Raw genomic sequence first — 13506 nt, forward strand, 5'->3', positions numbered from 1 at the left:
TAGTTAAGGAGATTGAAATACTTCAAACTATGCCTTGAGCTGCTCAGAAACAGATACCAATATATGCGTTGCTATTCGCCCTCACATATAATAAAATTTTGACAAGTTTCTATGCAAGCTCTATCAGAAACATACAGAAGCAAAACTATGTAAGCTGACAGCTTTCTATAAACACATTTCCCCAAACGGGGCTAATTGAGTTTAAATTAGATGCTTCGCAAAGCAGGCATACTTTCAGACTGACAAGCTAGTCCCAAACAGTAAGAGAGAAACTGAGGAACTCCGAAGAAAGTTCCACCAAGTTCTCCCGAGCACGCGGTGGCGACGCCGGGCAGCCCGAATCTCCACAGGAGCCGCCAGGCACGTTGGCAGGGCCGAACTCACCCTTCCCGGCGGCGGCGGCCTTGGATGGACCGTAGTCTCGGGGGCTCCGGGGCCGGAGAAGGTCGTGGGCGCGCGGTGGCGGCGCAGGCGGCCGGGCTAGCAGGTCCCGCGGGCCCCTGTCCCCGCAGCCGCCGCCACTCACGGTGACCCTGAAGGCCATGTGCGCGCCGAGGCTGGCGGGGCCGCGGCCGGGGCCGGGCGCACCAGGGGCCTCCTTAGGCCTCTTGTCCGAGTGTGCCTCAGCCACCTCGCAGTGCATGGCGCCGGGGCGGGGCGCACGGCTGGGGGTCGCGCCGGGCTCCTGGGGAGAGGAGACAGCACAGCGAGTTAGAATGCGGAAAGCGGCCCCCGTCTTGTCCCGGGGCCGATTTTGAGCAGGTCACTGCCCCTTCGGTGGATTCCGCGTCTTTAACATAGGTTAGCGCCACCACACCTAGCCCAATCAGAGGTCAAACCCACCTGATTCCACGCAAAAGCCCCCTCGCTCAGGGGCGGTTCGCCCTTCCCTGGTGTGGGGAGGACCCCACGCCCCTGCGCCGCGGCGCATTACCGCGAAGTACCACCCAAATCTGCCTCCACCGAAACCAGCCTCCTTCGCACGAAAGGTGAAACTGAGGCCTGGAGCGGGAAGGGCGCCTGTTCCGCGTCCCCCAGTGGAACACGGAGCCGGCGGCAACGAGGATTCCCAGAGCAGGGCTCGGGCGAAACCCCGGAGACGGCTCTGGGTGGGTCACGGGCTGCGCGCTTCGTCTACTCTCCAGGGCCGAGCTGCGCGCAGAAGCTGCGGACCCGAACCCAAAGGCCCGGGGGAAACCCCCAGAGACTCACCCGCGACCACCCGAACCGGGAAAACAGGAGTCCCAGGCTGGGCGCTGAATCCCGCGACGCGAACCCATCACGCGCAGTCGGGACACCCACATTCCCATGCGCAGCGGAGGAATCGAGCCCGTCGCGTGCGCAAACTAGCACAGTGGGCAATGCCCACGCGGCCGCCGCCACACACCCGCACACCCGCCGAGGCACGCCCGGGGACGGACACGCCACCCACACCGCCGCTGGTCAGACGCTCGGCAGCGCACAACCACACAGTCCCACGCTCTCGCCACACGCGCGTGCGATGGGGGCCGCGCCGGAGCCTCCCTCAGCCCTTCCCTCAGGGGCGCCCAAACTCTCCGTTCCCCTCCGCGCTCCCTGCGCCATCCCCAAGCTGCCGGGGTTCGAGCGTCGCCGGGACGCCAGCCTCGGATCTCGGGCCCCGCACCCGCCCCTCCCTCGGCCGCGGGCCGCGCCCCCTCTCACCTCGCAGCGGCAGCTACAGATCGCTGGGCGCCCGGCTCGGTGCGCCTCCACTGGCGCCTCAGCCCCCGCAGCCGCCGCAGCCGCCGCCGCGTCCTGAGGGGCGGTTCCCCGGGGGACGGGGGCGGGCCCGCGTCTGCTCAACAGCCGCTCCAGCCACTGGCTGGCCGCGACCGCCCCGCTCAGGCCAATCGCGGCGCGAGGGCGGGGCATCCCCCCTGGGGGTCTGGGCGGGGCCCGACCCGGGGCTGAGCGGAGGGTTTGACAGGCGGCGGCGGGCTGGAGCCCCGCGCTGCCCGCCGTTCTCGGGCGGCCGAGCCGGGCAGGACGGCGGGGCGGCGCCGCGGCGAGAGAGGCTGGGCCCGGGGGTCGGCGGAGTGCACTGGGCGTGAGGAGCGCCGGGCTGAACCCCGCTCCCTGCCCGCCTCTCCACTAGCCCCGGGCAGGATCCTGCCTTCTCCCGGTCGGTTTTTCCCTCGGTCAGATGGGAACGGCGCTGTCTGCTAACGCGAAGCGGACAGATGCGAAAGTGCTTGAAAAGTTTTCTTGCAGAATCCAACCCTCTCACTGGAGAATTTGCAGAGATTTCACAGCGAGTGGGCAGCAAATTTGGGACCCAAACCCAGGCCTCTCAGCCCACTTTCTTACGTTTGTTTTTGTGTTTTCCGCCGGAAAGAGTCCAGGGTAAAAGGTCTCAAACTCTGAAGTTAAAGATAAAAAAATGGTGCCTGATCCCAACTAGGAAATATGCCAATTGAGTCTGGGGGAATACGCCCCCAGCGCTTAGGCTTTTAGCGAGCTCCCAGGAGATCCTTACAGATCTGGGGATTGAGACCCACTCCAGGGGTCTACTCTGTTGCCCTGCCTTCTGGGATTCCTCCACAGACAGCACGCAGTGTCTCAGGGGGCCCTGCCCAACGTGTAGGAAGAGCACGGGACAAAGAACAGTAAGGCTTCACAGCGCCTGGAGGCAATGGCTCAGTTCCCCGCTCTGAGCCTGCGTCCTCCCGTGTAAAATGGGAGTGTTTGCCTAGGCCTGGTCTACCTGCCATGGCTACAGAAGGATCCAGCTAAGCCCTGAAATGGTTTCTGCATTTCACCTAGGCGCCTCCTGTGCACTGTTTGATGGTGGTCTGGGCTGGCTCCAAGGGTCCTGACTGGTTTCGAACTCCTTTGAAGTCTGGTCTCTTTGACCTTGGTCTCAAACTGGAAAATGTATATGGAGCCCTTCTGGACTACACAACATGTCAAGTTCATAGCACAGGACCCTGGACAGAATAACCGACCCCAAGCAGCATCCTCAGAATCCCGGAAAACCAGGATTTTAGAATTTCAAAATCATAAAATTGGATTTCCTGTAATTTGTTTAAAATAGTATCTAACAATTAGAGTAATAATAGTAAGAAAGACTTTGAGGTTTTAGTTAGACCCACCCTCCATTCAGAGGAGAAAGGACGTGACTGGCCTGTGTCAATGTGGTTGGGGGGTAGCAGAGCCCCGGGATCCAGGCTTCCTGACTCTAGGCAATGTTGTCCCTTCAGTACCAACCACTCTGCTGCTCACAGGGAGACGGTGTAAATCAACCATGCCCATAACACACAGGCCAAGGGTTGCGCCTCACTCAGTGCCTGCACCCCCGACCTCCACACACTCTTGTGGAGTCCCAGCTGGTTCTGCTGCCAACAAGCCATGTGGCTCTAGACGAATGGTAACCTCACTCTGGACCTCAGCTTCCCCCTCCAAAGGCATGAAGTTGGAAGATCTGTGGCCTTTCTAGTTCTGCTCTTCTCTTCAGTAAGGCCAGGATCCAAGTCCTCTGCCCTCCGTCCACCACCGCCCCCCCACCCCCCGGCCGCCACCAAACACACACACACACACACACAAGCACTGCCCTGCACATTTAGTCGGGACTCTGAAAACATTTGCTGAATGAGTCACTTAACCAACTGGACCTGAAAGCAAAGGCCCTCCACATTTCCAAATGAAGAAACAGCTCTTTCCATTATTCTTTTGAGCACTTACCCTGGGCCAGCCCCTATACCTGAGCTAGGGACACAGAAACACAGAACCCGCCCCCCCCCCTTTCCCTCAGTGAGCTCACAGGTGCACCTGACCAAAATAAGTGGGTTTGTGAAGGCTGGCAAAGTGATGAGAAGTTTAATCTGCTCAATAAAACAGATCTCTTAAACACTGTAGATGGCAGGACCCCTTTGGAGATACTCAGAATTTAGTAGATATATCCTTTTTTTTTTTTTTTTCCTCAAAGGAAACACAAGAAACTATTAACAGTGGTTAAGGGAATGGAGGACTGAGGCAAGGCCTGCACTTTTCATTTTTATACTTGTCTGAACTGGTTTGTATTTTCTAAATATATATTATCCTCCCTCTCTTTTTTTGTTTTTTTTTTTTTTCTTTTTCTTTGTTGAGACAGAGTCTCACTCTGTTGCCCAGGCAGTGGCACAATCCCAGCTCATGGCAACCTCCGCCTCCCGGACTCAAGTGATTCTTCTGCCTCAGCCTCCAGAGCAGCTGGGACTACAGGCACGCACCACCATGCCCGACTAATTTTTGTATTTTTAGTAAAGACAAGGTTTCACCATATTGGCCAGGCTGGTCTCGAACTCCTGACCTTGTGATCCACCCACCTTGGCCTCCCAAAGTGCTGGGATTACAGGCGTGAACCACCGTGCTCGGCCCCTCCCTCTCTTTCAATAGGGGTTATTTGAGCAGTGGGATTATGTGCTGCATTTTTTTCCTTTATACTTTTGGTATTAAAATAAAACTCATTAATATTTTAATTGTCAAAAACAAAATAAAGTGAAACAAAGTAACCTGCCTCTCACTTTAGCAGGCTAGACAGTAATGTCTGCTTTTTACACTAACCTGTGTTACAACTCACACTCTCTTCTGTTCTCCTAGTCCCACAGACAGGAGATATCTCTATCAGGATCCATCTGAAATCGAACATCATTTTTTCATCTCTGACATTGCTCCTCACTCCTATGTCCCTACCTGGGTGAACGGCCCCACGGCCAACTCCCCCAATTCAGAAATCTGAGTCATCCTCAGCCCCTCCTCTCCCATACTCCTATATCTGACTTGTCACAAATTCAACTAACAATCCTCCTCCTCTCCATCCTCACTGCTACATTTCTTCCAAGTTCTTTTTGCCTCCATCCTCATCCTCCTCCCAATTAGTGATTTTCCACACTGGTCTCCTTGTCGGTCTCTAAAGTATAGATCTGGCTGGGCACAGTGACTCACACTTGTAATCACAGTACTTTGGGAGGCCAAGACAGGAGGCTCACTTGAGGCCGGGAGTTGGAGACCAGACTGGGCAACATAGCAAGACCTTGTCTCTACAAAAAATAAAATAAAAAATAGTCAGGCATGGTGGCCTGCACCTGTAATATCAGCTAATCAAGAAGCTGAGGTGGAGGGTCCCTTGAGTCTAGGAGTTTGAGACTGCAGTGAGCTATGATCATACCACTGTACTCCAGGCTAAGTGACAGAGAGAGACCCTGTCTCTAAATAAATAAGTAAATAAATAAATAAATAAATAAATAAATAAATAAATAAAAATATAGATCTGACCATGGCACTTCCCTGTTTAAATCTCATAGCTCCCAATGGCCATCTAAATAAAATCAAACCATTTTCTTACCCTGCTCCCATCCCTACCCTATGTTCCAAGCACCTTGGAATAGTTTTCATCTCCTAGAATCCGGAACATATATTCATGCCTTCATAGCTCTGTATATGATTTCTCCTATGCTAATATTTTCTCCCCTTATTCACCTTGCCTATTTCTTCCTATGGATCATTTAATACCCAGCCTAAGTGTCGCTTTCCCACAAGCCTTCCCTGAATCCTCGAGGGGGCTATAGCTATTTTCTCCCTGCACACTCTCACAATCCTCTGCTTTATTCTACCTGAGAACTTATCACAGTTTTGTAACTGCCTATGTAACACCCTGTCTCCCCCCTCTAGAATGAGAACTCTGTGAGGTCAGGGGCAGCCTTTTGCCTTTCTATCTTCAGAACCTAGAAGAGATTCTTGCACAAAGTAGGTAAATATTTACTGAATGCTGATTGAATTATTAAAGACTCACCACTAATTCATTTGCTTGCCTACATTTCTAGCTAAGAGCTTCCCCACCCTATCAAGACCTCTCTCCTCACTGTCTTTGTTCAGGGGTGTAAGCATTCACTCAGCAAATGGTTGAGGTAAAAATAGACATTTCTGTGTCTAAGGTGTCCTGTGTCTAGGAGACAGGAGGAAGGAGAAGGAAGAGAGGTGATCGATGTTACACTGCTTACCCTGCCTCTGTTTCTTGCAGCAAGGGAAGAATTAACATTCAATGGGGAACCTACCATGTACCATGGCTGACACTCTCCATATGTAATCTCACTTACTCCTGACAACTCTGGATAAAGAGGTTATCATCCCTATTTTAAGGTGAGAAGATAAAAGTTCAAAATTAAGTGACCTCCCAAAGTTCCCACAGTCAAGAGCGTCTGCCTCCCATACAACTATGGCCAACTGATTTTCAATAAGAGTGCCAAGACCACTCATTGAAGAAAGAATCATCTCTTCAACAAATGGTATTGGGACAACTGGATATCCACCTGCAAAAGAATGAAGTTGGATCCCATCTCACATCATATTCAAAAGGTAACTCACAGTGGACCAATGACCTAAATGTAAGAGCTAAAACCATGAAATGCTTAGAAGAAAACACAGAGGTACACCTTTTTAAAAAACATTTTTTAGGAGCAAATCTTTTTCTTTTTTTTTTTTTTGAGACGGAGTCTCGCTCTGTCGCCCAGGCTGGAGTGCAGTGGCGCAATCTCGGCTCACTGCAAGCTCCGCCTCCCGGGTTCACGCCATTCTCCTGCCTCAGCCTCTCCGAGTACCTGGGACTACAGGCGCCCGCCACCGCGCCCGGCTAATTTTTTTTTTTTGTATTTTTAGTAGAGACAGGCTTTCACCGTGGTCTCGATCTCCTGACCTCGTGATCCGCCCACCTCGGCCTCCCAAAGTGCTGGGATTACAAGCGTGAGCCACCGCGCCCGGCCCAGGAGCAAATCTTCTTGATCTTGGATTTGGCAGTGGATTTTTTTTTTTTTTTTTTTTTGACGGAGTCTCACTCTGCTGCAACACAGTGGTGCAATCTGGGCTCACTGCAGTCTCAACCTCCCGAGTTCAAGGGATCCTCCCACCACAGCCTCTCGAGTAGGTGGGACAACAGGTGTGTGCAACCATGCTCAGCTAAGTTTTAAAATTTTTTGTAGAGACAAAGTCTCACTATATTTTCCAGGCTGGTCATGAACTCCTGGGCTCAAGTGATCTTCCCGTCTTGGCCTCTCAAAGTGCTGGGATTACAGTCATGAGCCACCACACCAGCCTGGATCTTTGATACAATACCAAAAACATGAGCAATAAAATAAAAAATAAATGAGGCTTCATCAAAATTTAAAACTTTTGTACATCAAAGAACATTATCAAAATACTGAAGAGACAACCTACAGAACGGGAGAAAATACAGGCAAATCAAATATCTGATAAGGGTCTAGCCTCCAGAATATACAAAGAACTCACACGACTCAAAAACAAAAACACAACCCAACCAAAAAATAGGCGCAGGAGTTGAATAGACATTTCTTCAAAGAAGATATACAAATGGCCAAGCACATGAAAAGATGTGCAACATTATTAGCCATTAGGAAAATGCGAATCAGAACCAGAATGAGCTGCTAGAGAAGCTGAGGTAGGAAGATTGCTTGAGGCCAGGAGTTCAAGATTGCAGCGCCGATGATCACATCTGTGAATAGCCACTGCACTCTAGCCTGGGCAACATAGTGAGACCCTATCTCCACATTTTTAAAAATTTTTTAAATAAATAAAAACAAAACACAATGAAATATCACTTCACATCCAATAGGATGATATAACTGAATAAAAAGAATGTCTCAAGTTGAATGATGAGGAATCATAAAAAAAAATGAGTGTTGGTGAGGATATGGAGAAATTGGAACCCTCAAACATTGCTGGTGGAAATGTAAAATGGTTCAGCCACTTTGTATTTTTTAGTAGAGATGGGGTTTCACCACATTGGCCCTGCTGGTCTCAAACTCCTAGACTCAGGTGATGCACCCCCTCGGCCTCCCAAAGTGCTGGGATTACAGGCGTGAGCCACCACGACTGGCTGGTTCAGTCACTTTGGAAAACCATTTGGCAATTCCTCAAAAAGTTAAAGATAAAATTATAATATGACCCGGCAATTCCACTCCTAGCTATATAAAACTGAAAACAGGTAGTCAAACAGATACATGTACATGCATGTACATAGCAGCTCTATTTGCAATAGCCAAAAGGTGGAAACCCAAATGTTCATCAACAGATGAATAGGCAAATAAATTGTGGTATATACATACGGTGAATAGTATTCAGCCATAAAAAGGAATGAAGTAGGCTGGGCACAGTGGCTCATGCCTGTAATCCCAGCACTTTGGGAGGCTGAGGTGGGTGGATTACCTGAGGTCAGGAGTTCAAGAGCAGCCTGGCCAACATACTGAAACCCCATCTCTACTAAAGATACAAAAATTAGCTGGGCATGGTGGCGGGCGCCTGAAATCCCAGCTACTCAGGAAGCGGAGGCAGGAGAATCGCTTGAACCCCGGAGGTGAAGTTTGCAGTGAGCTGATATAGTGCCACTGCACTCCAGCCTGGGTAACAGAGCAAGACTCCATCTCAAAACAAAACAAAACAAAAAAAAGGAATGAAATACTGATAGATGCTGCAGTGTGGATAAACCTCAAAAACATGGTAAGTGAAATAAGCTAGACACAAAGGTCACATATTGTATGATTCCATTTATATGAAATATCCAGAATCCATAGAGACAGAAAACAGGTTGGTGGTTGCGAGGGTCTGGGGGAAGGGGTCAATGTATCTGCTCAATGGGTATGGTTTGCCTTTTGGAGTAAGACAAATTTGGGGGAACTTGATAGAAGTGATGGTTGTGCAACGTTGTGAATACATTAAATGCTACTCAAGTGTTCATTTTTATTTTATTTTATTTTATTTTTTAGAGATAGGGTCTCAGTATGTTGCCCAGGCTTATCTTGAACTTCTGAGTTCAAGCAATCCTCCTGCCTCAGCTTCCCAAAGTGCCAGGATTACACGCATGAGCCACCACACCTGGCCTAATCGTTCACTTTTAAATGGTTAATTTTATGTTATATGAACTTTACTGCAACTACAAAACAATTAATTTAATGAAAATAAAAAAGAGTATCTGCCTGAGCCCAGAGCTAGGCTTCCTTCATTGCACTTTGGGGACATTCACGGAGGACAGCCCACAGAATGGCATCTATAATGGTTGTGACTCTGGTGCTATCAAGCTGAGGAATGGCAAGTCACCACACTTGAATTCTGAACACTGAACCTGCCAAATAAAGATGACAATACCTGACCCACCGGAGCTTCCATAGAGACTCAATGCAAAGGTGGAAAAAGTAAAATCAAAATGAGAGAAGATGATAATGATGATTAATGAAATACCCCAGTTACCTCTCCCACAATTTCTGGTGTTCATCTTATAACCTGAAGATGCACTTTTAAAAACAAAACAAAACCCTGAAGAATCCCAGTACAGAACAATAGAACACAGTCACAAAGGGCCCCTAAGGATGTTTTAGATAAAAACTCATATGATTAGAAAATAAGAACCAATTTAAACTAGGAATGCAAGAAAACTTTCTTAACTAGGTAAAGGATATCTAACAACAACAACAACAACAACACAAAACAAAAACAATCCCCCCACCACCACCAAAACCTACAGCTAACATCACATATTTACCACTACACTTAGTGTAAAGACTAAGTTCCCTGAGATCAGGAACAAGGTAAAGATTCCTGCTTTCACTATTCCTATTCAACAGCATACTAGAAGTTCTAGAAAGTGCAGTAAGGCAAGAAAAAAAAACAAAAGAATAAAAGGCATATAGGCTGAAAAGGGAGAAACAAATCTCCCTATTGGCAAGTGACATAATTGCCTACGTAGAAAATTCCATGAGATCTATAAAAAAGAAAAAGCCTCCTAGAACTAATCAATTAGTTTATCAAGGTTGCAGGATACAAGTTTAACATTTAAAAGTCCATTGTATTTATATATACTAGCAATAAACAATTAGAAATTAAAATTTTTCAAAGTACCATTTATAATAGCACTGAAAAATTAGACATAAATCTAACAAAATATGTACAGAATTTGCCGAAAACCACAAAACACTGACAAAAGAAATCAAAGAAGACCTAAATTAAAAGAAAAGGTCTACTGTTCTCCTAGTTTGGAAGGCTCAATATTGTTAGGATGCCAATTTGCCCCAAATTAATCTAGAGACTCAATACAACTTCAGTTGAAATCCCAGCAGAATTTTTTTGTTGTTAGTAATCAACAAGCCAACTGGAAAATTTATTTGGAAAGGCAAAGGAACTAGGATAGCCAAAACAATTTTGAAAAAGAACAGAGCTGGAGAACTCACTATCTGATTTTAAAACTCACCGTAGACCAGATGCGGTGGCTTATGCCTATAGTCCCAGCCTCTTGGGGCTGAGGCAGGAGGATCACTTGAGCCAAGGAGGTTGAGGCTGCAGTAATGAGTCCTGATCGTGCCACTGCAGTCCAGCCTGGGCAAGAGTAAGACCCTGCCTAAAAAAAAATACCTCACTATAAAGCTACAGTCATCAAGACAGCGTGGTATTGGCAAAAGAATATATACAATTTAAAAGCTTATTCCTAAAAGTATAACTTGATTATTCCTAAAAGTAGACTCTCTTCTGAATGAAACTTTAGGTTCATCAGAATTGCTCTCAAAATGGAAAATTAAATGGCTTGGGAAGCCAGGTTCTTCCCAACTCATTTCCTGTTTCTCCTCTTTTCTTCCCTCCTCATCCTGTGTTTTCTCTTACATGAGTGATGACCCCTCCAAACCAGGATCTGATGGGTTATCCCAGGCTCCTTTCTCCCTACCCTCCGCTTCAGACACCAAGGCTGTGATTCCTGCCTTCTGAGCACCTGCTCCCCACCACCACAGCAGTGGCCCTCGTGAGGCCCCATCATGTCCATCCTGAATCACAGGGCCAGCTTCCCATTGGTCTCCCTGCCTCCAGCCTGACACCTCCAGTCCATTCTCCCTGCAGCCAGAGCGATCTTCCTAAATCACCCATCCAACCATGTGGCTCTCCTAGTTCCAAGCCTTCTGAATGCTGGGGAACTCCTTGGAGGCAGGAATTCTTTGTCACAGTAGCCTCAGGACCGAGCCCATGCCTGGTGCCCACGCACACTCAGCGAATGATGATTGAATAAATGCACGTTAATAAAGTAGATGAAGAACTTATTGAAGGAGGTGCAGGCCCTTCAAAACCTCATTCAGAGAGGTCAAAATACAATGGCTAAGAATGCAAGGAGGAGGCACCAAGGTCTGGATCCCAGCAGTCTCTATTCTCATCCAACAATATTGGTTGAATACCTACAATGTACCCAGCACTGTTCTAGGTGCCAGAGATTTATGGAGCTTCTCTGTGGACACAGAGTATTCAACTAATCATACAAATGAATGCATCATCACAAATGATAAGACCCTAAGGGAGAATGCTCCATGCTATGAGAGGGTGGGAAATGAGGAAGGGGACTGGAGGCCTGATCCCATCTATGGGGTCCAGGAAGGCTTTCCTGTGGAGGTGATCATTAAACTAGACTCTACGGCTGGGCACGGTGGCTCACACCTGTAATCTCAGCACTTTGGGAGGCCAAGGCGGGTGGTTCACAAGGTCAGGAGTTTGAGACCAGCCCGGCCAACATAGTGAAATTCCGTCTCTACTAAAAATACAAAAATTAGCCAGGCGTGGTGGCAGGTCCTGTAGTCCCAGCTACTCGGGAGGCTGAAGCAGGAGAATAGCTTGAACCCAGGCAGCAGAGGTTGCAGTGAGCCGAGATCATGCCACTGCACTCTGGCCTGGCTGACAGAGCGAGACTGTCTCAAAAATAAATAAATAAATAAATAAATAAACATTTAAAAAATAAACTAGACTCTACGAGGAGAAGTTACCGGTTGTGGCATTGAGGGAAAGCTTTCCAGCTAGATAGAGGACTATGTCCAAAAGCCCTGAAACTAAAGGAACTAAGATCCCTTCCAGGCACCGAAAGAAGGGCAGTGTGACTGGAGCCACAGAGTGAAGGGCAGGAGAGCATCAGATGAGACTGAGGAAGGGCAAGGGCTGGATGCTAAAGGAATGAAGGATTTTACCTGGAGACTGACGATCAGATCTGTTCTGAAAAATACCATTCCAAGCCAGGTACGGTGGCCAATGCCTGTAATCTTAGCTACTTGGGAGGCCGAGGCAGGAGGGTCACTTAAGACTAGCAGTTCAAGACCAGCCTGCGAAATGTAGTGAGACTCTGTCTCAAAAAATGATGAAAAAATGTAGCCAAGTGTGGTGGCATGCACCTGTAGTCCCAGCTAGTCGGGAGACTGAGGCAGGAGGATTTCTTGAGCCCAGGAGTTCAAGGCTACAGTAAGTAAGATCTGATCCTACTACTGCACTCCAGCCTGGATGACAGGATGAGACCTCATCTCAAGAAAGACAGAAAGAAAAGAAAGGCAGGCAGGCAGGCAGGCAGGCGGGCGGGCAGGCGGGCGGGCAGGCAAGAAAAGGCCAGGTGCAGTGGCTCACAACTGTAATGATGGGAGGATCACTTGAGCCCCGGAGTTCGAGACCACCCTGAGCAACACGGTGAAACCCTGTCTCTACAAAAAATTTAAAAAGTTAGCCAGGTGTGGTGACACACACCTGTGGTCTCAGCCACTCGGGATGCTGAGGTGGGAGGATTGCTGGAGCCCAGGAAGTCAAAGCTGCAGTGAGCTGTGATTGTGCCACTGCACTTCAGCCTGGGCAGCAGAGCGAGACCCTGTCTCAAAAAAAAAAAAAAAAGAAAGAAAGAAAAGTAAAAAGAAAGTAGCATTCCAGTGTCATGCGGGAAATGGGCTAAGAAAGAGGCAAGAGTAGATGCTGAATGCACAGTCAGAAGTCCCAAAGATGAGGAGCCTGGACTCCAGGAGAAGTGGCTGGGACACAGCTTTATTTAGGAGGCAAACTTAATACACCTGGGTGATGGCAGTGAAGGGAAGCAATGGCTGGGCATCTAGGAAAATAGCAGTTTTAGGGTTTGGAACCTCCCCTGGAGGCCCAAGGCATTCTTAGTCCTCAATGGTGGTTTCCAGAAGCAAAGTCAACATCACTATTACCAAGCCGTTAAGCTGTATCTCTTCCTCATGCTCATCGCTGCAACGCGAAACTTTCATTGGCTCTCAGCTCATCACTGTCTTTATAGAGAAACAGAATCAGACTTACTATAATAGGCATGTCAAATGCTGCTAATGAGGACAGTAAGATCTGATAGCTTAAACAATTATAAGGGACAATATTAGCTATGGATATGTGAGGAAGGGCCTGTTACTTGTTATGGAAGCACACAGTCCCAGGCCCTGTGGCAGGTGTTTTTCCATACATTAATGCAGACAATGCTCTGTACATACAGCAATACACAGGACAGTCCTGTGAGCAGGGTAGTATTGTTTCCTATTACAGATGTGGAAGTGAGATCCCAAAGAGGCTAAGTGACTTGCTCAAGGCCTCAGAACCAGCAAGTGGCAGTCAGGCTTGACCCTAAATACCACCATCTTTCTACCACACTACGACACCTCATCTCCAGCTGATCTGGACCATTCTCTGTCACCTGTCCCTTCCTCTCCTTTC

At 48.4% G+C, this 13506-nt stretch overlaps 1 protein-coding gene across 5 annotated transcripts in view; it reads right to left on the minus strand.

Moving 5' to 3' along the window:
- GLIS1 (GLIS family zinc finger 1) overlaps positions 1 to 1755 on the minus strand; it is a 237084-nt gene extending 235329 nt beyond the window's left edge. For 3 of the 5 annotated variants that reach the window (XM_055233518.2, XM_055233516.2, XM_055233515.2), the window contains exons 1-2: positions 1684 to 1755; positions 385 to 685 (exon numbers count right to left, since the gene is read on the minus strand). In XM_055233518.2, the coding sequence (XP_055089493.1) occupies positions 385 to 643 (259 nt within the window). In that variant the 5' untranslated portion in view covers positions 644 to 685; positions 1684 to 1755. Of the gene's footprint in view, positions 1 to 384; positions 686 to 1212; positions 1301 to 1683 lie in introns of those variants that run through there. The other 2 variants (XM_055233517.1, XM_055233514.1) reach the window with 2 other exon arrangements.
- Between the last annotated feature and the right edge of the window lie 11751 nt (positions 1756 to 13506).

This window comes from Symphalangus syndactylus, chromosome 19 (assembly GCF_028878055.3).
Source record: "Symphalangus syndactylus isolate Jambi chromosome 19, NHGRI_mSymSyn1-v2.1_pri, whole genome shotgun sequence".
NCBI classification, from domain to species: domain Eukaryota; kingdom Metazoa; phylum Chordata; class Mammalia; order Primates; family Hylobatidae; genus Symphalangus; species Symphalangus syndactylus.